This window comes from Tasmannia lanceolata, unplaced genomic scaffold (genome assembly GCF_043159265.1).
Source record: "Tasmannia lanceolata isolate RefF3 unplaced genomic scaffold, GAP_Taslan_0.1 ptg000012l, whole genome shotgun sequence".
In the NCBI taxonomy this organism is placed as follows: Eukaryota; Viridiplantae; Streptophyta; class Magnoliopsida; order Canellales; family Winteraceae; genus Tasmannia; species Tasmannia lanceolata.
Genome location: NW_027518689.1, coordinates 52,791,050 through 52,818,015, shown reverse-complemented (window position 1 = coordinate 52,818,015; position 26,966 = coordinate 52,791,050). Strand labels below are relative to the sequence as shown.

Sequence of the window (26,966 nt, the reverse complement as noted above, 5' to 3'; positions counted from 1 at the left end):
CCAAAAGATTCCAAAAAAAGAAAGAAAGAGCAACCTTTCCGAGAAAGTACCAGAATTTTAAAAGCACAAACGTGGAGTAACCAACTCCACAAACTATCCTCCACTGGGCGGAGGCACATATATGATTTGAAAAATTCCATTAAAGGTGCATGTACATCCATGCATGCATAGGTAGTATAGCGGCTATGCCCCAATGCCCAATGCAGGCTAAATTAGCCCGGCCCCCCAAGTGTACATTCCTTGCTCCGCCCACCACTTATTCAAAACACTTCTCTATTCAAAAATCAAAGTGAAGAAACCAACCCAACAAGAAATCTCACACCACCCATTGATCTCTAACCTCTCCATTTCTCCTCTCTCTCTCCATCTCCCTCTCCTCAACTGCAAAAAATGGGCATTGTATTTGGAAAAGTAGACGTCAAAATCCCGAAATTCGAAGTCCTCCAAACCACCCAAGATTACGAAATCCGAAAATACTCGCCGTCGATCATAGCCGAAGTCACCTACGACCCGTCGAAGCTCCGAGGCAATCGAGATGGAGGCTTCACCATTCTCGCCAACTACATTGGCGCTCTAGACCAACCGCAAAACAAAAAACCCGAGAAAATTGCCATGATAGCACCAGCCATAGCCAAAACACCAGATAATACTAGTGAAAAGATTGCCATGACTGCTCCAGTTATCACTAAAGGCAATGGTGGAAGTGAGAAGAAGACGGTGACAATGCTTTGTATTGCCAGGAAAATATAAGAGAATTGAGGAAGTTCCAGCGCCGGTGGATGAGAGGGTGGTTATAAGAGAGGAGGGTGAGAGGAAATATGGGGTGGGGAGATTTAGTGGGGTGGCAAGTGATGAGGTGGTGGAGGAGAGGGTGGAGAGGTTGAAGAAGAGTTTGGTGAGAGATGGGTTTAAGGTTGTTGGGCAGTTCTTCTTGGACATTGCCAGTTTTCAGGACTAATGAGATCATGGTCCCTGTTGAGTGAAGTGGAAGTGGATACATGGATTAGACTTTGTCTTACAAATAAGAGTTGGGAAGAATCTTTGTATGTTTTTTTGCTGTTTCTGTTTATAATCTATGAAGGTTTCTAATAGGAGTTGGATTAAGTGATAGAGGAGATAGTTAACTAAAACTTTCAGTTGGTATGGAGACAAAAATTGAGGAAGATACTGCAAATCATAGGTAACTTGTTTGATGATTTATGTGAGGATTTGCCGTGCATCGATTGATTTAAAACGAGCATAGTGTGATCTTTGTTCTAAGATTGTCTTTTATACCCATGAAAAAAAAAAAAAGTTTATGCTTCTAACTCCTTGAGTACTTTTTGTTACTTCATACATACTTTTGTACTCCTTCTCAAGTGTAGGGCCAACAAAAGGTGAACTGCCCGTGGGATGCCCTCAAAATTGCTGCAATCAGATGTCTAATCTAAGCAATTTCCAGGCAATGGCGCAGATACCCAGACTAGGATAGTTCCTGATAACCCGTATAATCTTAACTCTTCAACTGGCAACTTAGCTTTAATTCCATTTTGTCAAGCTTGGGGAAATGAAATCCTACATTAACATTAAAATAGGAACAATTACCAATGGGGGACAAACATTAGGCAAAATTATCAACAGGACCCATGCTTTTCAAAAATTATCAACGAGGGACAAAAGAGGTCTTGTCAATAAAAGCTGGACGAAAATGCCCTTTGACATTTACAACACGTTTTGACCTTGTTTTTTCCTTCTTCCCTCTTCTTTTACTTTTCCATTATCACCTTTTTGATTTTTTACCCTACTAGTCGTATTCCTCCTTGTTCAGCCACCATTGTTGCTGGCAAATCTTGAAAACTTGAATGTTGAGTTCTTACCATCTATCTCTTTGTATTTATGTTTTGTTTTTCTTTTTTTTAAGGTTCTGCACTATTTTTCATTCCTCTATTTCTGATTTATCTTGTTTAGGATTTAAGCAGTTTGTATTTTAGGGTGAGTTCTGGAGATAATGCATGGATGGCTTCACTCACTTTTTTGGAAGACAAGTGGTTGTATAAGAAAAAGTTAATATAATACATGAATGGATGGCTACACATTTTTTGATTTACTTAAATTATTTTTTTTGTAATTCACAAATTGGGATGTAATACATGAAGTACATTTAATGATAACAACATCCATTTCTTTTGTTATTTCTATCATGAGCAGAATTGTAATGCCATTAGAAGAGTTGATATAGGCAGGGGGGTTTTGTAGCAGAAGGGGTTTATCAACTCTCTGGAAGAGGGTTAGTAACTCTCAAAAGTAGGGTTACCAATTTTCGAATGGGCTTATCAAGTGCTTGAAAATTGGCAGAGGGTACTGAAGTTTTGGAAGGGGGTTTTCAAGTCTCTAGGAATGAGGTTTTCTAGTATAAAAAATGGGGTTACCAATTTCCGAATGGGGTGATCAAGTCCTTAAAAAATGACCAAGGGTACTAGAGTTTTGGAAGGGGGTTTTCAAGTCTCTAGGATTGGGGTTATCTAGTGTCAAAAATGGGGTCACCAATTTCTGAATGGGCATATCAAGTCCTTGAAAATTGGACGAGGGTACTGGAGTTTTGGAAGAGGGTTTTCAAGTCTCTGGGGCTGGGGTTATCAAGTATCAAAATGGGGTCACCAATTTCTGAATGAGCTTATCAAGTCCCTGAAAATTGGCGGAGGGTACTAGAGTTTTGAAAGGGGGTTTTCAAGTATTTGGGATTGGGGTTATCTAGTATCAAAATGGGGTTACCAATTTACGAATGGGCTTATCAAGTCCCTTAAAATTGCCCACAGGTTGCTGGAGTTTTGAATGGGGGTTTTCAAGTTTTTGAGAATGTTATCAGCACTACTGTTTTAGTGTTTTTTATGAGGGAACTCCTCACTTTATAAAAAGTACGGTATGGCCCGCACCATAGGATTATCCAAACCGTCCATTAGATGGGCCATAGCCTAAATAGGTTATGCCCCAAAATTATTTCCATTGGTTGATTCTAACCCTCCGATCTATAGAAGATTAGGATCAACCCTCTAACATTCAGATTGGAGGGTTTGGATCATCTTATGGTGTGGGCCATACCATACTTTTAATAAAGTGAGAGTGCGCTCATAAGAAAACAGAGTGTTGATAACATTTCCGTCTATTTTTTATTTTATAATTTTATAATAATTTGCTACCAAACTTCTCCTCTGGCAACTTCTCGGCATGTGGCCATCTGGGTGCAAAGTTGCGCAATGGCAAATGTTGCTATAGAAAAAACAAAAAAAAGTAATCATTACACAGAAAAAGTAAAATAGCTAAAGTTTATAAAGTTTTAAATAAAAAATTACGTAGAAAGGGTTATAAAGTTGTAAAATTACAAAAAAAATACTAATAAGATATAGAAAGTTATGACAATTACTGGAAAAACAGATACGGTCAAATCAGAGAATTATTACAATATATATTTGCGGGTGACCCGTACCCGCCTGGGTGGGGTCTGGGTACATGAAATGGCTACCAGCAGAATCGCGGGTATTTTTTACCCGTACCCGTTGGGTCCGTACCCGTACCCGCGCGGGTTACCCGTTTGCCAGGTCTAATTGAACATGCCCTAAAGAGCTAACAATGGCTCCGAAAAGAAATTCCACTTTTCATTTAATAAAAAAAGTATCACAAACCACGTAATCAAGCAACTTAAGCTGAGTCATCATCCAGAAGACAAGATTAATGTATAATACAAGCCATAAGAGCAGTGATCTCCAGATAAACCTCATCCAGACACTAACTTTACAACGATGGTGATGGCATTGAGAGCTATAAGGGGCAGTCTCAAGTATTGGGTTGCATAGATGAGCCCCATTACCTGTCCCTTAAGTGACTTTGCCCTCCCTCCTTGAACTTCAGAAAAGCTCCAACCTCGGGGAGCAAGAAATCGATCCTCGTTCAGTATAGCCAATGCATTTGCAAGTAGCAGAAAGCCTTCAAGCAGTGTCCACAAACCCATTTCTGCACAATAGGGGCCACTATTTCAATTCAGAAATTATCCTTCAAAACAGAAGTAATTTTTATCAATAGCTAACCAAGAGTCGATGAAATTTTTCTAAAGGATTCATTTAGCCGACCCCAACTAGTTTGGGACAAAGGCTTTGTTGAGTTGAGCCAACCAATAGTTGAATTTTACTTAGCAGTATACCAACAGAAAGAGCTAACCAAGAGTTGAATTTTAGTTAGCAGTATAGCAATAGAAAGAGCTAACCAACAGTTGAATTTTAGTTAGCAGTATAGCAACAGAAAGCTTGGCCAAGTACAATTGTCGAATGACTATAGAATAAAAAGGACACATCAAACCAGAGTACAAAATAGAAATGAATGCTTGTTTAGTAGGATCAAAACAGACCATCAACAACATGGCTCAAACATGTAAATGCCACTCAGGCTCTTCAACAGAAGGGGAACATTCAAAATGTTTCTCTTGTTAGCTGGGCTGGTCACAACTCTCAAGTGCTTAAATATTTAAATCTTACACTATTTTAAATATTTAAATATTTAGGGATTTTATTTTCCACGTTATTTATTTTCCAGGTTATTTTAATTGCCTATATATAAGCATCATGTATTAGGGTTTTTAGATTTTGATGATGAATGAATGAATTGAGAACCGAGATTCACCCCTATTTCTCCTCTTCTTCCCCTGCTCAGATATTTTCCAAGTTATTTATTTTCCACGTTATTTTAATTGCCTATATATAGGCATCATGTATTAGGGTTTTTAGATTTTGATGATGAATGAATGAATTGAGAACCGAGATTCTCCCCTATTTCTCCTCTTCTTCCCCTTCTCCTCTTCTTCTCCCTTCCTTCCCCTCTTTCTCCTCTACTAATCTCTTTCCCTTCTCTGATTCTTCTTCTCTCCTCTTATTCTTCTTTATTCCCCTCTTTCTCTTTTTTCTCTTCCTTTGGGCCACATCAATTTGATATCAGAACAAAAGATCCCACCTCTATTTCTCTCTTCTTTTCTAGTGGATTCTAGGGTTCTTCTCTCTTCTTCCCGGTCATACATCAAATCCGCCACACAACGGCCATATTTCCAAGGACTTACGATTTCTTCTTCAACAGCAGCTCTTTGTCCTACATATAACAACCATATTTCCACCCTACTAACATAGTTTTAGGCATCTTCATCATCCCATCACCTATGCAAGATTGCAGCCCATCGTGCTTCCCAGAAACCCCAACACCTCCATCTCTGGAGCCATACACTCTCACCTCCATCTCTGGAGCCGTACACTCTCTCACCTCTTATTTTCTTTTTCCTCCCATAAACCCCTCTTTCTTTCTCCTGACAAATTACCATCTTTCCAAACCCAAAACCCAACCCCCTTTTTCTCCTCCTTCACTAAACTCAAACGACACCCATACCCTTTCTCTCTTTCCTAAAACTGATCTGAAGACCAGCCCTTACCTCACAGACCAAACAGCACCCAGAAATTCTGGGGTCATCTACTCCCAGCCATAGGTCTCTCGCACGGACCAGATTTTCTGATTCTCTATTGACGCAAGCCTAAACAGCCCAAACCCTAAAACCAATCAGCCCCTGTTTTTACTCCAAACCCAAGCCTAACCCAGCCGTCCTTGCACACTTTCCTTTATGCCACTTGAGGACAAGGTCGTTTTCTTCAATAGTTCGACCTTGAGGACAAGGTCGTTTCTAGGGGAGAAGAAAAGATGTGCATGTTATTGTGTTGTATATGGGGTAAGTTACAATGTAGTTATTATCTGGTTATAGATATGTATTTTAGGCGTGTGGGTGTTCTTCATCATGTGTCTTATAAGTGGGCTTATAATGTGGCATTACCTAAATGTAGGGGATTAACTAGCAATTTTGAATCAATAGCTTCAACTGAAAATCGAACCCAACTACTCAATCGAAATTCAAAACAAGAAACAAGGAAACAAAAACAATAGTACTATTATAAAAGCGAGCATTTATGATTCCGTCTCCAACAACATAAGCATGAATAGTCCACAAGATTGATCTACACATTAGTGGACCGTACAATCGAAGCAAAGAAAAAAAAAACTCGAGAGTTGTAGAGCATCTTGTGGACAGAGAGATCCAATGGAAGAGATCGGATCCCATCAATCTCTCAGAAACATATCAAAAACAGCATAAAATGAAGAAATTTAACAAAGATTGAACGCTCGAAAGCGAAAAAAATACCTTGGAGCAGATGTTCATTCCCGTCCCGCGCGCTCGGACTGCTGAGAGCTGAGAGAATAAGAGAGAGCCAAAAGGCCCAAAACTAGGGTTTTGGGGGCTAGGTAAGAGTCGGAAATTACGGAACTACCCCGCCATAGGACGATCATAACCCTTGGATTCGTGACGTGTAAATGAACGATTGAAAAATGAAAAGATAAGTGTCTCTTTCTGCGAGCGTTACTACGATTTGACGACTGAAATTTTGACAGCATGGTCCTGCGTGTTTTTATATGATGTAAGCCCGTATATGCCAGTATTTTTTTAAAAACAATCTATACTGCCCATCCCATTGGATGATCCAAACTGTCCATTTGAGGGCCATAAGGTAAGTAGGTTTAATTGTTCATCGTGCATAACAAGCTCACAACACGCTTGGTCGGTGATAAATTCACACCCTCCTAGGACGAATTCACCCCGTGTTTTCTAAAATGGACTGTAGAGCCCGCACCATAGGATGATCCAAACCGTCCATATGATGGGCCACAGTGTAAATAGGTTGTTCCCCAAACATTATTTCCATAGGATGATCCCAACCGTCTGATCTATAGAAGTTTCCATAACGTGATTCCCTCTTTAGATTTGTGGACAAGCTGTATTTGTCCATTTTTTCCCATTTTTCCCTCCGTTGTTGAATGGGTTAGGATGATCCTATGGGGCTGATTTTTGGTGGACACCTTATCTAGGTAAGGGCCTTTCAAATGAATGGCTTGGATCACCCAAAAAATGTGGGCCCCCACTGTTTTTAACCCGACCGAGTAAATAAGCTTATCTACTCGACCGAGTACGCACACCTTTCTATATATATATATATATATATATATATATATATATATATATATGAGGAAAGTGAAGCTACACCGCCGGTGTAGCTAACTTAGCTACACCGCCAGCTTAAAATACAATGGACCCACATTGTTTTGGTGATCCAAAGAATTCATTTGATTGGCCCTCACATAGATAGGGTGTCCACCAAAAATCAGCTCCATAGGATCATCCCAACCCTACTATTTGTGGAGGCAAAAATGAACGTGTAAAAACCTTCACAAATTTGTCCATTTTTGCCTCCACAATTTGAAGGGTTGGGATGAGCTACACCGGCGGTGTAGCTTCACTTTCCTACACCGCCGGCTTAAAATACCATGGGCCCATATTGTTTTGGTGATCCAAATAATTCATTTGATTGGCCCTCACATAGATAGGGTGTCCACCAAAAATCAGCTCCATAGGATCATCACAACCCTACGATTTGTGGAGGCAAAAACTTAGCTACACCGCCGGCTTAAAATACAATGGGCCCACATTGTTTTGGTGATCCAAAGAATTCATTTGATTGGCCCTCACATAGATAGGGTGTACACCAAAAATCAGCACCATAGGATCATCCCAACCCTTCAAACTGTGGAGGCAAAAATGGACAAGTTTGTGAAGGTTTTTACACGTCCATTTTTGCCTCCACAAATCGTAGGGTTGGGATGATCCTATGGAGCTGATTTTTGGTGGACACCCTATCTATGTGAGGGCCAATCAAATGAATTCTTTGGATCACCAAAACAATGTGGGCCCATTCTATTTTAAGCCGGCGGTGTAGCTAAGTTAGCTACACCACTGATGTAGCTTCACTTTCCTATATATATATATATATATATATATATATATATATATATATATATATATATATATATATATGAGGAAAGTGTCTCTAGTCTCTCCCCTAGATAAGCTTATCTACTCCTCCCTTTAAAAAAACACAGTGGGCCCACGCTGTTTGGATGATCCAAATCATTCATTTGATAGGTCCTAACATAGATAGGGTGTGCCCAAAAAATCAGCACCAAAGGGTCATCCTAGAACTTCGTTTTGTGGTGCCTTGTGGTACCCAGAATGGACACATATAAACGTAAACGTCCACGTTTATATGCGTCCATTTTGGACACGGTGTGCCCCACAAAACGAAGTTCTAGGATGACCCTTTGGTGCTGATTTTTTGGGCACACCCTATCTATGTTAGGACCTATCAAATGAATGCTTTGGATCATCCAAACAGCGTGGGCCCACTGTGTTTTTTTAAAGGGAGGAATAGATAAGCTTATCTTGGGGAGAGACTAGAGACACTTTCCTCTATATATATATATATATATATATATATATATATATATATATATATATATATATATATATATATATATATATATGATAACACAAAAGCCGATGTATTTTGGGAAAAATGTAAAACCTAACAATTTCTAAGTGAACCCTAACCAGTTTGAGGAAAAACCCCTATCCACCAATCCCCTGCAAAAACCCAAAAAACGTGGCACTAAAAACCAGCAAACCTGCCACAAAAAAACCCTTAAATCACCCATGAGAAAAACCGAACTACTCAATGATAAAACCCCCAAGATCTGTTAGAAAGAGAAAAAAAAACACACAAAAATATACATGAAAAAAAAGACCAAAAAATAACTCAAAAATGGTTGGAGAGAGGAGGGGTAAGAACAACGAGTACCTACTTTTGTAGAGAGGCTTCGAGAGGAGGTAGACGAAGAGAGCTATTTGAGAAAGGAAAGAAGAGGGTTTATGTTCTTTTCTGCCTAAAACGTCTTGTGCGGGGTACTGGGAGTGGGTGATTTTTATAAGCATGAGTACACGAGAATCTCGTGTCTAGCAGATTTTGTCTTATTCATTTTATTCACCTGATGTGGGATTTTGCTGGATATTGTTTTTATCTCGTCCGTTGACTAGGCGATCTCAAGTAATTTGGGCATATAACGATTTTCATCTCGACCGTTAATTGGGAGAGTGTGAATTGATGACTGTTAGACTCAATCTCATTGGAATTCTAATAATCGATTTTTGGGTCCCACAAGGGGACGTGAATTTGAGACCGTTGATCTTGTAAGGCATCATGAGTCAACCCCTCATCTGCCGAACCAAGCCAGGCCTAGAAAAATCAATGGTTTAGCTTTTCTTGGTGGAAGCCTAAAATTCTTAATGGATCAAATGCTAGTTCATCTAATAAAATGGGGTCAATGGAAATGGGCCAGTGTCAGATCAACGGACTCGATCACACCAATGTAGAACACGAGGGGCTGAGAAAAGTGAGCACCACCATTTTTAAAGCTGAAGCCACACGAAGTGTCTTATTGCTTTTTTTTGCTATCATTCCTCTTTCTAATATGATTTTTAAATAGTAATTTTACATGGTTAGAATTAGGGCTGCAACTCGAGCCGGGTTTTACCCGACCCGCAACGACCCGACCCGAAAATAGCCTGGGTTGGGTTTAGGTTTCATGGGTTTCGGGTCGAGCCGGGTTGAGCATTCAAAAGCCCGCATGAATCTCGGGTCGAGCCGGGTTTGAAGGGGCCCGACCCGACCCGACCCGAGTTACATAAGTTATAGTATGTACATTTTTTTCTATTGTTAGTTAAAAGTTAAAAGTGAAAACCCACGCACCCACTGTTATTGTATGTGAGTGTAATTTCTGCTTCTATGAGTTGAGTTCATTCAAGTGTTTGATTCAGCATTGTTTGATTGTAATTACAACATTGTTTGATTACAGCATTGTTTGATTCAAGTGTAATGTGAGTGTAATTACATCATTGTTTGATTCAAGTGCAATGTGAGTGTAATTTCTGCTTTTATGAGTTGAGTTGCCTTGACAAACAAGAATTTTCCTTAAAAAATTGCGTCAACGTGAAAAAACCCGACCCGACCCGACCCGAGATTTATCATGGGTAGGGCCAGGTTCGGGAATCGTGGGTTTTCTGAAAAAAAACCCGACCCGACCAACCCGAGATATTTCTCGGGTAGGGTTGGGTTCTCCAAAACCCGACCCGAGTTGCAGCCCTAGTTAGAATGAAGCTTTTTATAAAAATGATGGCAATAAAATGAAGGCTATTGATGTTCGCACTACCATATTTGATAATTGCACTAATACACCTTGTCATTTATTATTTAACCAGCCGTCAAAGCTTATCAAAAATTCCTAAGGGGAAATGATATTAGCACAACCATGTTGTAATAATTGCACAAACCCATCTTGTCCTTTTTTTAATTGGCTTCTGAGAGCTTTTGGGAACTGTAATTACCTTTTTACAACTCTTTAAATACTAAAGACAGTTTTTATATGGGTAAGGCCTTACAACAATACGGTAGGGGTACCACCCTTTATATTTGATCCAACAACATCTCACTTTTTGAGAAGCTGTTGTTGGATCAAATATCAAGGTTGGTACTTCCACCGTACAAGGGCCTTATTGTTGTAAGGCCTTGCACCATATAATTTCTCCTAAAAGACAAGGTGCACTAGTGAAGGTATCAAATCAAGGTTGTGCTGATGTCATTTCCTTCTAAAAAAACTCTCAAAAGTTATTTTTACAAAAAATGACTTCGAATATCCTTGAAGAAAGGGTTTTTTTTTTTTTTCTTTGAAAACGAGGGTAGTTCTGTCATGAAAAAAAAAAAGTAATTCCTGTAGGGCACTTTTGGCTGCCATGAATTTCTTTTCATAATAAATTGGGCATCATCGATTTGAAACCCTGAAAATCATAAAACAAGATCCCGGAAATGACTGTTTCCATGACGAGAAGTTGATAAAAATCGGAAACCAAAAAACTCTGCTCAAAACCAGAACAACATTTTCCGATTATGGAGCAACTTCTCATCACGAAGACAGCCGTGTCTGGGATTTGTTTTCCTGATTTTCAGGTACTTCACACTTGAAGATGTTGATTTATCATGAAAACAAATTCATCACAGCCAAACGTGCCCATAATAAGCTTTGACGAGGGGCAATAGGAAGGGCTGTTAGGAAAATACTTTACAAGAGTGTGTATTCCTACATTCACAAATTTTATTGAGAATCAGGAAATGACATATTTGACCCTTCTTTTTCTTGGGATAGTCACCTCGAGTGTAAAACGGTAGTCATAACCATGGTTTTAAATTTCGACCGAAATTTCAGATTTCGGTGAGGAACGAAACCGAAACATGCCGAAATTGAAATTTCGTTCTAAATTTCATAAATTTCAGGAATTTCATCGAAATTTATAATAAAATATAAATTTTTATTCCATTAAAGAATTTAGATCAAAATTCCGTCCAAAAAAACCAGTATTTCAAGCGTTAATACCAAAATTTGCCCGAAATTTCGGTTTCGGATAAGTCTGATATTTTAGCAGAAACCGAAATTTAAAACCATGGTCATAACTCATAAATGCACGAGAGGGGCTGTCACAAGTAAATATTAAGGAGGGAATATATGACTTTCTCAGTTTGGATGCAGGTATGAGGACAAACAATGTAGAAGTAAAAATGATGTTATACTTTCCTCTTGATTTGGGACGAAACTCAAAAGGCTATAATTTGGAAATAGGAATTGCTAGCGTCCATCGCAAAAGGCATTTCGCTAGTTGTTGTCTCCATTCACGAGGTGGCTGGTCCGACATGCGACAGACCAGCCGCAAAATGCCTTTTGCGATGGACCCTAGCAAATCCCGTTGGAAATTCCTCCTTCCATGCAAGAAAAATAGAATATACCGTGCATGGCAGCTGAACATGGCAACTGAACGTCCCTGGGAAAAAATGAAATCATTTTAACTTTGCTTTTCTAGGGAAACACAATTTTTGTGACAGCCAAACAGACCCAGAAGAGGAATCATCTCGCCTCATTCAGCAATGAACTAGGTCAGTTGTAGTCCCCTCCCTGATTTCTACAGTCCATTAAGAAGATGAAAGGCGTAGATGGGCATCTAAAAGATCTAGTCGACTCTGTCTCTTCCCAAAATGCCAGGGAAAATGTTCAATATACGCACGTTTAGGATATATGTGGGGTTATTGGGGCAATATGGGATTAGGATGATCAGTTGGGACAATTGTTTTAGAAGACCCTTATAAAACTCTGAGCGGCCGTTTGGATACGCGGATTTTAGAATCTTGGATTTCCTCAAAATCCTGGATGGGAGACGAGAGGAGACCCTTTGCTACGCTTCTCTTTAGAATCTTGGATTTTAAGTAAGGAATCCGGGTTTTAGAAATCTCTCCCCCATCCTGAGATTTCTAAAACCTGGAAAGGTGGGATGATATCCTACTGTTACGGTCCTGAGTGGAGGGGGCGCCGAGGTATGGGACTAGGTGGGACCTGGCCTGGTATGGACATGTTTAAAGGGCCTTGCCTAACACGTTTCATCAACTTTGGAGCTTTTGGTGTATCGGTAAGGTACCTAACACCTACTCTCTTGGTGACGGAAAGAAGGGCGAGAAATTAGAAAACGATGGTTGATCTACTTCTTCTCTCATATTTCATCTACGATTTTGAGGAAATCCAAGATTCTAAAATCCGTGAATCCAAACGGCCCCTTAGTCTCGTATGGCCTCTATTTGCCAAATTGACTATCAGAGATCCAGAAGCGATTGCCTGATAAATCAATTCTCCATCACACGTGGAAGCCAAATTGACATTCGGAGACCTTTAAATGACCAAACAAAAGAGCCAAATTGACAATCAAATACCTATAAACGACCAAACAAAAGCACCAAATTGACAATAAGAGAGCTATAAAATGACAAAAAAAAAAAGCTTATGTATTCCTTCGCGGCCTTTATCACCCGCTGGAAGAGGAAGGCTGCATAAGGAGATGGAGCAAGTTCAAATGGTACTTAGAAATTTAACCAGAATTTCCAATACTTTTTAGCCCATTTCCATAATTCCTTCCCAAGTGGGAAGCCAGGAAGAATATAAACTCGGGCAAATTGGGGCATTGGCCAAGAATTACAATTTTCAAAGGAAAGTAGTACAACCACGAAAGAGTGGAGTGAACAATGTATAAGATGGTGACTACCATTCAGTTGCAGTGGTTGGAAGACTTGTCCATTCAACCACAATGGCATCAACAGCAACCACAACAACATAAAAACCGTGTTCACCCAATTGAAAGTGTTTTTGAGCTCCATTTTAAGGCAATTGCAAAGCACCGACTGATCCCATCCCAAGAGGATACAATCCCAATAGATCATGTGCATAGAACCAAGTCCAACACATTTGATGGACAAGTGCATGACCCTTAAGCATGTCCTGCAAAACCAGCATTTCAAAATGTGGATGAGGTCAAAAACGTGGCCGAAGCAAATCCTAGTTGACTCCGCACGATGTCGGGCGAGTACTTGGTTGAGGTGGGCAGAATTCAAGAGAGTCAAAGGAGTTTTGTTTGACCCTTTAGGGCAAAATGCGGGCTCGGACAAGAACACGACCAAGGTAAAAAGGGAGTCAACTTGGGGGAGTCCATGGACCATGATGATGCGGGGGATTTTGAAACTATGTGTAAAACTTGTTGAAGGAAGGGAAGATAGTCCAATGTAGCAACTCATGCACTACCACAACCTGCCAGAGTCAATGTCATCTTCGCAAAAGAAGCAACATTAGATCCCACAAAGTACGTTCCTTCCTTGGGTCAATAAGAGAGAATATGGTCCATTGTAAACATGGTGGCATTTCAAATGTCATCGTCATAAATACCATTTGAACTGATCGACACTCGATAAATCTAGGGTACCAAATATTTATACTGCTCACAAAAATAGAGATGCCGTACATCAAGCCTTTTGTCTTACATGCTGCATATGAGGAGCCAATTTTTCTACGAGGAGAGTAATAGGACAGTAGTATGAGGAGCCATGTTTTCTGCAAGGGGAGTGAGAGGGCAGTCCAGGAACCATTTGTGTTGAGCATTCGAAACAATGATTTGCTTGGGATATTATATCCCCTCTAATATATCCGCTCTAAAAAAGATTAGACATTGTATTGAAGAAACCAAAAGCTGAAGGCGATGGTCAAACAACCAAAGTTTCTGGACGAGCCAATAATCATGCATCCATATCTAATGATGTAAAATAGACAATTTGTAGAGTAAGGAAAAGATTTCCCTTCTTTGGCTTTCTGGATCCATGGATGAATCAAATCGCAGGAAATATGAATCCTAGGCTTGAGATCTTCACTCACCAAGTCCCGAATATTGAACCTTTTGCCTTTGCAAAAGAAGAAGAAGATGCATGACAATTAGCAAGAAGAAATTGAAGCCTTTGGATTCCTTGTTTGGAATGGATCCTCACATGGCTACTAAACCTAATAGCATGGAAGGGATAACTATGATAGCCGAAGAATTTAGCCTTTCCAAATGAAAATCTTTGATCATTGATACTAACCGGTCCTATGTTACCATCACCGAATCATTTGTATCTAGTAAGTCTAAGTAAGACGTAACCTTGTCGCTAGAGTCCATGAAGTCTGTAATTACCCCTCTTTCATCAGTGGATGTTGATTTTGAGTATGTTATCTAGTCATGAAATTTCTAATGATAATGAAACCCTTTGGCTGAAGAAGGCGGACCTCCATTTGAGATTCTCAAAATAATCAAGCAAACAAAGAAACGTTGAGCCCGAATTATAATGGAACAAATTCAAATTATAAACATTATCACTAAATACACTAAAGACAAGAAACCAAAAAGATAAACATTATCCTTTAAGAAACTAGAGACGACCCTAAGCAAATCTGAATTGGAACCATGTTATCCTTGGAGGAACATGCAAAAATGATGGACATGTTCAAAGAGTACAGAGACGTCGTTGCATGGTCCAATGAAGATATGTTGGGACTTAGCACAGATATAGTGGTTACTCGCTATGTAACGGCAGTGGCCTAGACTGGGTACTAAATTATGAATTGATTCATTATTGTGCATGAGCTACTGTCATATGAGAGATTTTTCCATTTAACAGAATTGCTATTTTATGTTAATCTATAGCAAGAAGGCCACAACAGATTGGATTATCTAGCACTGTTGGTTTAATATATAAGCAGTTATCCTTTGTAGTTTCATTATCTATCATGTTTTGGGATAAAGAGTAATCTAGAATAATTTAAATATTCAATTTCCCAACTTAATTCAATCATCAAAATTCATGCCAAGACTGTGTATTACTGAACAATGTCTGTGGATACTTTTCATGATTTTTCTTTTTAGTGATAGACCACTTACTGAAGCTTTATCTTATAGGCGCAACTCTATCGCCTTACGGAGCACTACTTTAGGAAAGCAAATCTCCCTGTTGTTTGTAGGACTGCGGATACATAGTTGGTTGTTGCGGATGCAGTTTAGGTTGAAAAGGAGATATGCGATAAATAAAAACACAAGCTGTTTTATCTTAATCTGTGTTCTCAAGTGCTATCTAAGCTTACAAATACCAGCAAGCCTGCAACATTGGAAACAGATGCCTCTTTTCCCACGATTGAACCTTCTGAAGGTGCAGAACAAACGGTCAGAAAAGCATCATTTGATTTTGCGGAAACATGTGAAAATGCATAAGCTGCACTGAAATTGGCTGGCTTTCTCTCTGATTCTCCACCAAGCAGTCTATTTCGATTGAAAAATGACCTTGATGAGAAAGATGAGGTCAAAGAGGAAGGCCTTGAGAATGTATTTGACATAGATTCTCATCCGGAGCTCGACATATGTGGAGATTTTGAGTTTGATTTGGAAGATGAGGACTATATTGGTCCTTCCGGGAGTCAAGTGCTTTGAGAGCATTCAAGTCACAACCGGACGATGGGGACTCAAAAATGAAGGTGGTACTTTCCACCGTCTGTGAAAAAACGTGTAATGCCCTGGACTTGATAGATGGTTTCATAGAACATTTTAATTGTAAATATGAGGAAGCAACAGATGATCCTGACAGATTGGGGATCCTAAAGGCTCGAATGGATATCCCTGCCTCTAAAGACCTCACAGGAAGTTTGATCTTGGCTGTCGAGATGGATAGTCAATGTCCTGCAAAAAAACCCTTTCATGGTGAAAGAGATGAAGATCCTTCCATTGCAGAGTGTGAAGAATTATATGGCCCGGACAAAGAACCTTTGGTGAATATGATTTCTGACAATGTGTCAAAGCAGCCAAACAAAGTAATGGGAAAGGAAGCAACATCTCAAGACATAATTCCTGGAGAGGGTAAAAATTATAGGTCGGATAAAGCAGCTGTGGTGTCTGAGTTTGTGACTGAGTCCTGTGCGGAAAATAACTTCAGATGTCATTTCTCTGTCGACCACAACTCCTATGGAGGTGAAAATTCGCCAAACCATTCTTTACCGAGTCAGAATGTCCGGAGAAAAGAGGCGAGACCCAATACTAAATAGGAGCCTGGTCTCTGTCTATATGTATCTAAGAAAGGTACAAGGGTGTTGTGTTTTCACTGCATTTGTAACATTTCCAAATACTGAAACATCCAGCCATTAACATTTTCTAATCCAAAAGCCTACTGGTTTATGTGGTTTCCCCAAGTCTTATCTTCCCTGCAAATGCAAGTGTAGATGGCATACTTGTTTAATTCTACTGGGAAACAGAAAAAATATTTCTAAACTGCCATTTTGTCACCAACAGTTGTACCTGATATCTGAATTACTCTTTTTTTGTTTTCCTACTTGGACCCGTCTTTATCATTTAAGTGTCAGTGGACAATTAATGAAAAAACAGTTTAATAAATCCATGAAAGACTTTATCTCAGCAGTGTGCATGTTTGTTCTTTACTTCTTTCCTTATGCTCCGTTGGTGACTTGGAAACATATTTAGCTATGTATACTTATCTTCATAAATGGTGTAGTTGCAACATCGAACTAAGTTTCAGAGGTACAGGTACAGGTACAAGTGTCGTGTCAGAATGTTAATAGTTTAGATAATTTGATGCAGTGCCATAAAAACCAGGACCCAGTTGAGATAATTGTATGGCTTCTTGGAAATACCAATTTAGATCTTTATGACCTACTTGGACCCGTCTTTATCATTTAAGTGTCAGTGGACAATTAATGAAAAAACAGTTTAATAAATCCATGAAAGACTTTATCTCAGCAGTGTGCATGTTTGTTCTTTACTTCTTTCCTTATGCTCCGTTGGTGACTTGGAAACATATTTAGCTATGTATACTTATCTTCATAAATGGTGTAGTTGCAACATCGAACTAAGTTTCAGAGGTACAGGTACAGGTACAAGTGTCGTGTCAGAATGTTAATAGTTTAGATAATTTGATGCAGTGCCATAAAAACCAGGACCCAGTTGAGATAATTGTATGGCTTCTTGGAAATACCAATTTAGATCTTTATGACCTCATTGGTTTCTATCTGCATTGTGGCTAGAAATATTCTAAATAAACAAGAAGCGCCATGACAAAGCCAAAAGTGCGAATTTCCTCATCAAGGAAGGTGAAAAGGTGAAAAGGTGAAAAAGTTAGCGCCATGACAAAGCCAAAAGTGCGAATTTCCTCATCAAGGAAGGTGAAAAGGTGAAAAGGTGAAAAAGTTAGCAGAGCAATATGTTCAGGCTGCCAAGGAGAAAATGTGAGCCATGACCGTTCAAACTTCATAACATCATCTGTACCTTCCCTTTTTTCTTTTTTGGCACTCTGCAGATGAAAAATCACAGGATGCACTTTGATCAATTTGGGTAATAAGGGTCATCCAAAATTGTGTAGTTTCACCCACAAAAGATCAGAATTCCAGAGGTATATGAAATTAACCTCAATGAACAATTTTCTTGGATAGATACAGTATGAATGTATATAAATTGTATAGTGATATATAACATAAGTTTATTTTCTCATTTTGTGTATTTTGGGCATCATATACTAACAAAAATAACTATTGCTTTGGGCAGTTTTTCCCTCATCCTTGTGCCTTCAATTAACTGGAACTTGAAAATCTTATAAATGCCGAAACAGGGAACCCCATTGGGCAGAAATCGGGCGTAACTCCATACCCTATAATTGTAGAATCACAATGTAGCATCCACTTTACATAAACAAAGTTAGGATTATCAGTTAATTATTTCAGCATCAATTGGCACAATCGGCAATTGATGCAATGGTTGCGTACTTTGTACTTCGCAGATGGCCTTTACTTCCATATCTGGGTAAAATGAAAAGAAAATCATGTCATTAGTCATACTAGTTATACTTTCTGTATATCATGTTGGGTTTTTTTGGCAAGGGTTGATGCTATGCTAGTATTCTTAAACAAACTTATAAAGATGTCTTTAGTTATAGGCTTCCTATTTTCATCTCAAAAATTGCTTTTTCATTCTCCCAGAGATAATTGGATAGTACAAAGCCCTTTAGAGGGGTTTATAACAGTCTATCACTTCTCTCAAATTGGAGTTTTTGGGTTATTCTCTTTATGTCTTATTTGTTTTTGGTTTTGAGAACAGATTGTCAGTTAACTATTTTCATCTCAATATCAATTCCCAAAATCCTAAACGTGCGGGGCGTAAATCAGCCAAATCAACATCAGCGACGTGAGTGTCTAAGATTTGAACCACAAATCACTGGTTAAAAAAATGACAAATGCATAAAGCCGGTTTGATCGGGTTGCTGTGATGGATGATCAGAACCGTCAATCTGAATAGGCCACCATTGGGATATACTGTTGGTCTAATCCCACGCTGAAATAAGATCCATATATTAGATAAAGGACCCAAATTTTATGACAAAACTCTTTTGGGAAAGATGGGGGTTTATAGTTAGTTTATTGCTCAGCCTTTATGATGAAAGGCTAATCATGATACCCAGAAAATGGGTGCAGTAAAATTTTTGTTAGCATAACCTACCTAGGAAGTGAATCTTCACAAAGAAAACTTCTGTGGATTCTCAAAAAGTTTAATATAATTCAGGAATGATCAGGATTTGACCATGCATTTTGTGCACCAACTGAAATGTCAATGACAACCATTAAGAATAATCAATATAACAATGGTTTTATGTTGACTAACACAAGCAAAATAAATAAAATTGTCCTAGGTTGTTTGTTCTTGCAAACAAATGAGATCTTCGTAACTTTTATGCTAAGTATATTTAAAGGCCCCAATCTTCCCAACCACAACAATGTAATCACAACATAGGTGCTGAACTTACTACTGAATCACTCGTGAACCTTATAAGTATGAGACTACACATTGCAAACTCACCCTGAGATCGATAGTCACTATTGAAAATATTTCTTAAAGCATTGCTCTTTCTTGAAGTCTTGAGATACAATTAATATAATCGTCAAATCCTTTGGGAATTTGGCCAAGAAGTCCCTGATATAGAAACAATAAACTGCACTCAGCATTCAGTATGGAACAGAATAAGAGAAAATAAATTTGGTAAAAGCGATAAAAGTATCAATACGATAGTCAATTACTTTTTTTATTTGGTAATGGCATCAAAATTATGCATAAATCTTTTTAGCATAGTGAGGACATGTATGTTCAATCATGGGAGTGGGTTTGTGTTAACTATCACCATAACTTTATCCATATGAAATAAATTCAAATAAATTAATTAATTTAAATAAGGAACCCAATAGGCACATATTGGAGGAGAAATAAAATAGAAATCGTATAATTATTGTGTTTAGAAACAAACCTGGACATGTGGAGGTAGGTCTTCATAATGATGTAACATATTTCTAATAGCTCGCAACAAATCGCAAGTGCAGTTTAAAGACTACCTCCTATGAGAAGAAATGTCTTGTATAACTGTAAATCCCAACTTTCTATCCCATCTTTTAATTGCCACCATCCTTTCTATTTTGCTAGAAAGAGGACCCTGCTGTTGCCTCTCTGATTCTACCTTACCCTGCTGCCTCTCTGATTCTACCTTGTCACTCACATCCTGAAGAAATGACATGCGCTTCTCAGAATTCCAAAGTAGAGGACGACGCATAACTGTGATTGCTTTTGGCCTGGGAACAATGTTCATGTGCTTTGTCAGAAGTGTGATCTTATTAACAACAATAACAACAATAATAATAAAATACCACTTAGATTACATTGAAGATTTGCTTACCTCAGTTTTGGCTTGGGGTTTAGCAAAGAAGAAATAACATCTACAGCTTCTTTGTTGTGGTCTATTGGAAATAGTTGTAAATTGCTAGACTCAATATTGTTAGCACGTACAGAAGGAAGACCAAATGGGTGTTCACCCCCTGAAATGCAGACGAAAAGAACGCAACCCAAGCTGAATAAATCCACTGCATTTGTTTGATGACCACCCTCAGCAATTTCAGGTGCTACCCAACCTAAACTTCCATGACCATCTACAAATAAAGACAAATATGATGAATTTAAAAATCGCAATATCCTACAATATATTCACCATTATTATACTATTAGTTAGGTTCAACAACTACCCTTACCTTCCGAATGACTGAAAGATGTCATGCCCCTAGGAAGGCGCTTGCTTAGACCCATGTCTGATAGTTTCGCACGTAAAAGTCCTTCAGTGCTTGCCAATTCGTTGGTGCTTATCAATATATTATAGAGCTTTAAATCTCTATGTACAATTCTATTTTCGTGTAAATAGACAAGCCCATTGACCACATCCCTAATCACACATAAGGAAAAGTTAATATGATGCATTATTGAATATGAAAACTTGGGGAAACAAAAATTGGGAAGATTATTAGCCTTCTGAAATAACCATTCAGTTTATGCTCCAGAGATTTCAGATAAAGAGTGAGAATACATTTGAATACATTGGCCCACGAATGTGCTGAAATAGGAGATTTAATAAATTTTCCCCTATATTCGACACAGTCCATCATCTGATTAACCGTTAATACTTGCAGATTAAATAAATTTTACCCACAACACCATCTGTTTAGGGGGGGGTATAATTATTAAAATCTTATGGACAAAAAAGATAAAAAAGAGAAAGAAATTTATTAAGGAGAGGTGGTGCACACACTCCAAAATCAGCTATGAATATGTAGCAATGAAGATCAAAAGAGAGAGAACAAAGAATTTTCATTGATTAGAACTCAACTTTGATGGGTCCAATTTGGGTAATCCAGGGCCGGCAGGGATAAGCGGGATCCTTAGAGATGATGGTGGTAACACCCTATGGGCCTTCACAGGGCCAATAGGGTCGGTGGATTCAAATGAAGCGGAAGTAAAGGCAGTTCTTCAAGGGAAGTGGTCAATTGACCGCTCAACATAGCATCGATTGAAGGGGACTCTCGGTGTAATCAAATGGCTTAAGGGAGATCTCCCCATCCCTTGGAGATTTACACACTGGTTTGATGAAATTTAAGATAAGTTAGAGGGTTTGGTGATCACTTATTCTCATGTTAAAAGGACGGCCAAAAGGGAAGCGAACTGAATGGCTTAAGGAAGGCGTGTCGAAGGCTAGCCTTGTGGTTTATGACTTTGGCCTCATTGTAATGCTCTAAGCCATGGCGATGAAAATTTGTCTTCTTCTTGTAAAGTTTCTTTTATCGATCATTGCACCTGTGAACTTCTTGGTTGCATTTTTCTTTTCATTCATTTATAAAATCCTACCATTTCAAAACATAATAATAATAAGAGGTAAATACAACATTCAATAATAAAACAGAATGCCACACTTGAAAAGGTAAAAAAATGTGTCGACACGCCTATATTAAGTTTGAGTGTCTATCATTTCTAGCAATACATTTACAAGTGTCTAAAGGAGTGTCAACACGTGTGGACACGAAACACCATGTGTGTCAGCAATAAAGTCAAAGTGTCGGCTAAATCATAGATGAAAACATGATCAAAACATCTTAAAAACGTACATCTACAAACCCATAGCAAGGGAGGAAGGCAAAGTAGTTTGCTCTAAAAAGGGGGCACATTGAGAAGAATAGAAACATCTTCTTTTTATACATTGCCCAGACCCATAATGGCATTCACAATTAATACCGTGTCGAATAAGAAATAGCTACATAAGATTTTTAATAAAAGCACCATATTCCCAAAAATTGACAGCAAATTGTTCACAAGATTGGCCATAATTGTTAACAAGACTAGAAATTACTTAGAAAAATCCATATAGTAATAGTTAACAAGACTAGCAATGACTTAGAAAAATGCATATGGTAATAAACAATACAAGCTTAACATATTTGACATTAATAAACAAAAGAATCTGATTGATTTGTGATATTGTTTAGAGGTTCTAGATTATAATGAAGAAATTCATATACTCCATCCAAACATAAAAGATAGAGGGAAGTACATATATACCTGCTTATTTGTTTTCCTATATCACCTGTTCCATGTGTGTGTGTATAATCGCAAAACACAACTGGGTATTAAAACAGCTATATATAAGTATATAATCAAAAGATAAAGAAAGGACTTTCGACCATTATGAAGAAAAAGGATAATAGCAAAAGCTTACCAATCTACTCCACCCTTGTCTCTAAGAGGAGGTGGTCGGCAATTCAGGCAATGGCAACAACAAAAGATAAATCGTAGGCCGTCGTCTTGAATATAAGCGCAACTCAGCATTGAAAGAAATGACATGGATAGGTCCATCATTACTGTATGAACAACAAGCAATAGCCTTAGCCCCTAATATCACCAAACTGGGTAAAAACATCAAAGAAAACAAACTGGACTACCAAAACATGGATCAATTAAAAAACTAAAACATAAGTAATATTCTTTAGAAAATTAAAAAAAAAGGAAGTAAAATTATAGGAAAAAACGACTTTTTCAAGAAGCATTAGCCTCTAACCTCACCAAGCTAGACAAAAAATGTCTAGAAAGCTACATCTGAATAATCATAGATCAATAAAAAAACAAAGACAGGAGGAGGAATAGATATTCTTTAGAACATAATAAAACGAAGTAAAAATAAAGGGAAAAAATGAGTATTTCAAGAAGAAATGGCCTTAGCCTCTAATCTCAACAAGCTAGATAAAAATATAGAAGAAGACAGGCCATCTTATCAGAAAACATTTAAGGCTAGATCTGAAAAATCATAGATCGCCGACCCCAACTAGTTCGGGACAAAGGCTTTGTTGAGTTGAGTTGAGTTGAGTTAAGTTGAAAGAACATAGATCGATGAAAAATAAAAAAACAAAAGTGATCAATAGGTATGCTTTAGAACACAGTAAATCTTTCAAGAATCAAACCTTAAGAAGGCAAATAAGAAAAGAAATCAAACGAAAACACAAAATAAATGCTTCCAAAACACATATCTGATTACCTGTACGGAGCGGAGTTAGGGTTTGTAACGCATAGTTGTATTACTCGGAAGGGAGAGATTTATAAGAGGAAAAACGAGGACGAGTTAGGGTTTGTAGCCTGTTCTATGTGAAATTATAAAAATGTCCCTCAATGAAAAAAAACTTTGTTTGATTAATTTTTTTGGGGTTTTTGCAAATGAAGTCTTCTATTTCAGTTTATTTGCAAAAAGAGTCTTCAAATTTGACAATTTAAACATAAAGTCATCGAGTAAACTTTGCAAATCAGCTCATACCATCAATTAGTGACCAAAATACCCAAGACAGATTTTTTTGGACTCATTTTTAAAAGGACCAAAATGTCCTTGTACGTGAAAAGACAAAAATAAAATATCTCATAAAAAGACCACTGTGTTGTTGCCGCCAATGGAGCTCACCCGCTCAACTACATGTCACATTTGCACTCGCCCTTCTACAGAGGAGAGAGGGGGGGGGGGGGTGGGGGGGTGGGTTAGTGAAGAGGGATTTTCAAGGTTTTTTGGCAGATTTGACAAGTCACGCATTAGTCACAGAGTACTTTTTGTGCGCGTTTTAAAAATCATCGTAAGTGGCAAGTTTCCGTAAATGGTGAACTTCGTAGCGGCCATAACTTAAAGTCACGGCGTTAAACATAAAACACTCAACCCTACACGTTCACCGTAAACAGTGAACTTTTAAATCAAGCCTATTTCGACTTTTTCATCTCATCCCAACCAGTAAGAAAGAGCATGGAGCCTAATCTCGTATCCCTCCGGTCTAGTCCGTTTCCCTCCCCACCATTACAGGGGGTTTCTGGTTTGTTTCCCTCTTCACCATCACAAGAAGGTTCCGGTTTGTTTCCCTCCACACCGCACAAAAAATCTCCCCACCAAACCCACAAGAAAAGGTATTTTCTGTACCCATTCTCCTATTTTCACTCCCTTTCGAAAACCTCCCACAAAGAAGACGCCTCTCCTCTCTCTCTCTCTCTTGCTCAAAATTGAATTGGGTTTATTGTGCTCTCTGTTGTGTTTATACTTTATGCTTTATGTTTTTGAAGTGGTTTAGGGTTTAAATTACACATATGACAAGCTGATGTGGTATTGGATTTAGCCAAATGGTTTAAAGTTTAAATTTTTAGGGTTTAAAAAATACATGGCTTTATCAATCCAAAGCTATTGATATGAAAGGCTCTGTTCGTTTTCACACCAGTAGCTGTAGCTATTAATTTATCAAGGCTCTGTTCGTTTTGAAACTGGGTTTAATTTATGGAGAGTTCTATTAAACTTGTATGAAAGGCCCTTCAAAAAATTTCCCATATAGCTCATGCTTAGAGCTTTGGATTGCTAAGGCCCTGTTCTTTTAGATTTTGACAGCGGATTGTGATTCGAAACCGAATTCCTAAGGCGCTGTTTCATCTAAGATTTTGACAACCTGGGCATTAACCTGATGTGAAGATCCTTGGATCTTAACCAATCAAAGAAGATAGAAATCCTATCCTTTAATGCCTTGATACAAATATAACTTGTAGAATAGAAACAATTGCCTGTATTTCTAATGCACAATATTACTTAGATATTTTAATAGGGCCCATAAATCCATGGCATCATAGAAAAAATTGATTATTAGAACTCTAGGACTTCAAATTCATGTATTTGTTGATGACTAACGTGTGATTTTAATATCTGCGTGACTCTAAAAAGTTCCCACTGGAGTACTCAAAATCCCAAGTGTCCGCACATTAATGTCCAAGTCCCTAGAGAGTCATGGACAATTTGTCAAAGTCCATTAGGGACTTGAAATCAGAAGCGACTAACCACACCCCCCCCCCTCCTCAAGGGTTTAACTGTGTAAAAGTACGTAGGACCTACTAGGGCACTCTGATAGACTGTCTAGTTTGAAATGGATCGTGACCTAGATGTATGAATTATGATCCGAAGAACACTCCGAATCCAATCCAACCGATAAGAGATTTGGATGGGGTCCCTCCTTGTCCCATACCTAGGCAGACTCCCACTCAGCACGGTAACATTCCACCATGCTTCCGCATTTGTCCTAAAGAAAACTATTTCTCAACATGATATCGTCATTTTGTCCAAATCTTACTGCCCGTAATCTCTCTCTCTCTCTCTCTCTCTCTCTCTCTCTCTCTCTCTCTCTCTCTCTCTCTCTCTCTCATGTCGTTTTAGGGCTTATTAGGGTTTCTCAGTAGGGATCTATTAGAAAGTTACGATTTTGTGCATCCTAAGTTTGATCTTATTTACTTGTGTAAAGAAGCTAGTAATAGATCAATGGAGATTTTCCCCCTTCTATATTTGTATTTGATTAGGATGTTTGATCGATCTGTAGCGATAAAATCTCATTGTTAGTTTTTTTTTTTTTTGTCTTTCAAAATAGGAACATGATCTGCCTTTGCAACTAGGATGACTGAAACTGGACGCAATCCTTGTTCATGTAGTATTGCTACTTCAATTTACTTGTAATTCTGGCAATCTTTGTTTGAATTCGGTGTTCAATTTATTTAGTGGTTTGATTTTGTATATTCAGCATCAATAGATTTTTTTTACTAGAAAAAACAGAAAAAGTAGCTTATGCTAGCAATTTTTATGCTACAGGGGGGGATATCCATCAAACTGATATTTGCCCAGAGAATATACAGATTAAATAGAAATTAGGAGAGGGAGAGAAAAGAGAAATGAGAAAAGAGATTCAAAGAGAATACCTTTCAATCTTTGATGGATAGCTTGATAGAGACGAGAAGATTTGCAGAAAGGGTATTAGGATCAAGGGTTTTTGGAGAGGTTGAGGCTTAGGGTTTCGACTTTCTCGAAAGAGGGTGGGAGATCAGAGATGGAGGTTTTTTGCAGAGGGTTAGTGACTTAGTGCAAGGAAGAACGAAGAAACAAGGTTTTTTTCTCGAAGGAGGGAGATGGCGGTGGCGATTTCGATTTCTGTGTGGAGCGGAAGCTGCGCAAGATAAGAGTAAATGGAGAATAGTCGATTTAGGTTTAGGGCTTTAGGTTTTTAGTCTTTAAAATTAAGCCCTCATTTGTTCCTGGCCAACCCTCTCTTTTGTAAAAAAAAATTAAAAGATGGCTGGTTTTGTAATTTTATAGGATCGTGGACACGAGAATCACGTGTCTTGGTCAATTTTATAAGGCTATTGATAAATTCGCACCTCATTTAGGATAATTCGCAACCCTTTAAACGCAATTTAATGGAGAAAAGCTTTGAAGTCCGCCATATTTCACGTTACAATGGGGTGCGAATCATCCTACAGAGAGTACAAATTTATCATTTCGGGGCGGTGATATTGTAGAGCATGGGACCGATCAGATGAATGGTCTGGATCACTCCAGCATGGGTGGGCCATTTGCTAGCAGATTTTGTCTTATTCACCTAGCAAATCCCATTTTTTAACGAGTTTGATGCCAAATGATTTCACTATCCAAAAGAATCGTGAATGGTGCGGTGTTCATATGAGATGGGATTTTGGTGGATATTGTTTTTATCTCGTCCGTTGACTGAGCGATCTACAGGTAATTTGGCATATAACGATTTTCATCTCAACCGTTAATTGGGCGAGTGTGAATTGATGATTTTTAGACTCAATCTGAGTGAAATTCTAATAATCGATTTTTGGGTCCACAAGGGGACGTGAATTTGAGACCGTTGATCTTGTAAGGCATCAT

General features: G+C 38.4%; 2 protein-coding genes and 1 pseudogene across 5 annotated transcripts; 1 reads left to right on the top strand and 2 right to left on the bottom strand.

The window, feature by feature from the left end:
- The first annotated feature begins 316 nt into the window (after window positions 1-316).
- LOC143887451 (heme-binding-like protein At3g10130, chloroplastic) lies at window positions 317-983 on the top strand (annotated as a pseudogene).
- A 2,624-nt stretch (window positions 984-3,607) lies between these two features.
- On the bottom strand, window positions 3,608-8,830 carry LOC143888451 (uncharacterized). Of its 2 annotated transcripts, none has more exons than XM_077392896.1 (3): window positions 8,752-8,830; window positions 6,203-6,457; window positions 3,608-4,026 (listed from the first exon to the last, which is right to left on the bottom strand). In XM_077392896.1, the coding sequence occupies exon 3, from the start codon at window positions 3,983-3,985 to the stop codon at window positions 3,752-3,754; it is 234 nt and encodes a 77-aa protein (XP_077249011.1). In that variant the 5' UTR covers window positions 3,986-4,026; window positions 6,203-6,457; window positions 8,752-8,830; the 3' UTR covers window positions 3,608-3,751. The 2 variants fall into 2 exon arrangements, with proteins under 2 accessions (XP_077249011.1, XP_077249010.1); XM_077392895.1 differs by having other exon boundaries at window positions 3,608-3,987; window positions 8,752-8,813.
- An 8,719-nt stretch (window positions 8,831-17,549) lies between these two features.
- LOC143888450 (serine/threonine-protein kinase/endoribonuclease IRE1a-like) lies at window positions 17,550-26,283 on the bottom strand. Of its 3 annotated transcripts, none has more exons than XM_077392894.1 (7): window positions 25,997-26,283; window positions 22,467-22,608; window positions 20,458-20,645; window positions 20,109-20,358; window positions 19,686-20,004; window positions 19,244-19,357; window positions 17,550-17,687 (listed from the first exon to the last, which is right to left on the bottom strand). In XM_077392894.1, the coding sequence occupies exons 2-5, from the start codon at window positions 22,604-22,606 to the stop codon at window positions 19,767-19,769; spliced, it is 816 nt and encodes a 271-aa protein (XP_077249009.1). In that variant the 5' UTR covers window positions 22,607-22,608; window positions 25,997-26,283; the 3' UTR covers window positions 17,550-17,687; window positions 19,244-19,357; window positions 19,686-19,766. The 3 variants fall into 3 exon arrangements, with proteins under 3 accessions (XP_077249009.1, XP_077249008.1, XP_077249007.1); XM_077392893.1 differs by lacking the exon at window positions 17,550-17,687 and adding an exon at window positions 17,814-18,189; XM_077392892.1 differs by lacking the exon at window positions 17,550-17,687 and having other exon boundaries at window positions 18,988-19,357.
- Window positions 26,284-26,966: the final 683 nt, after the last annotated feature.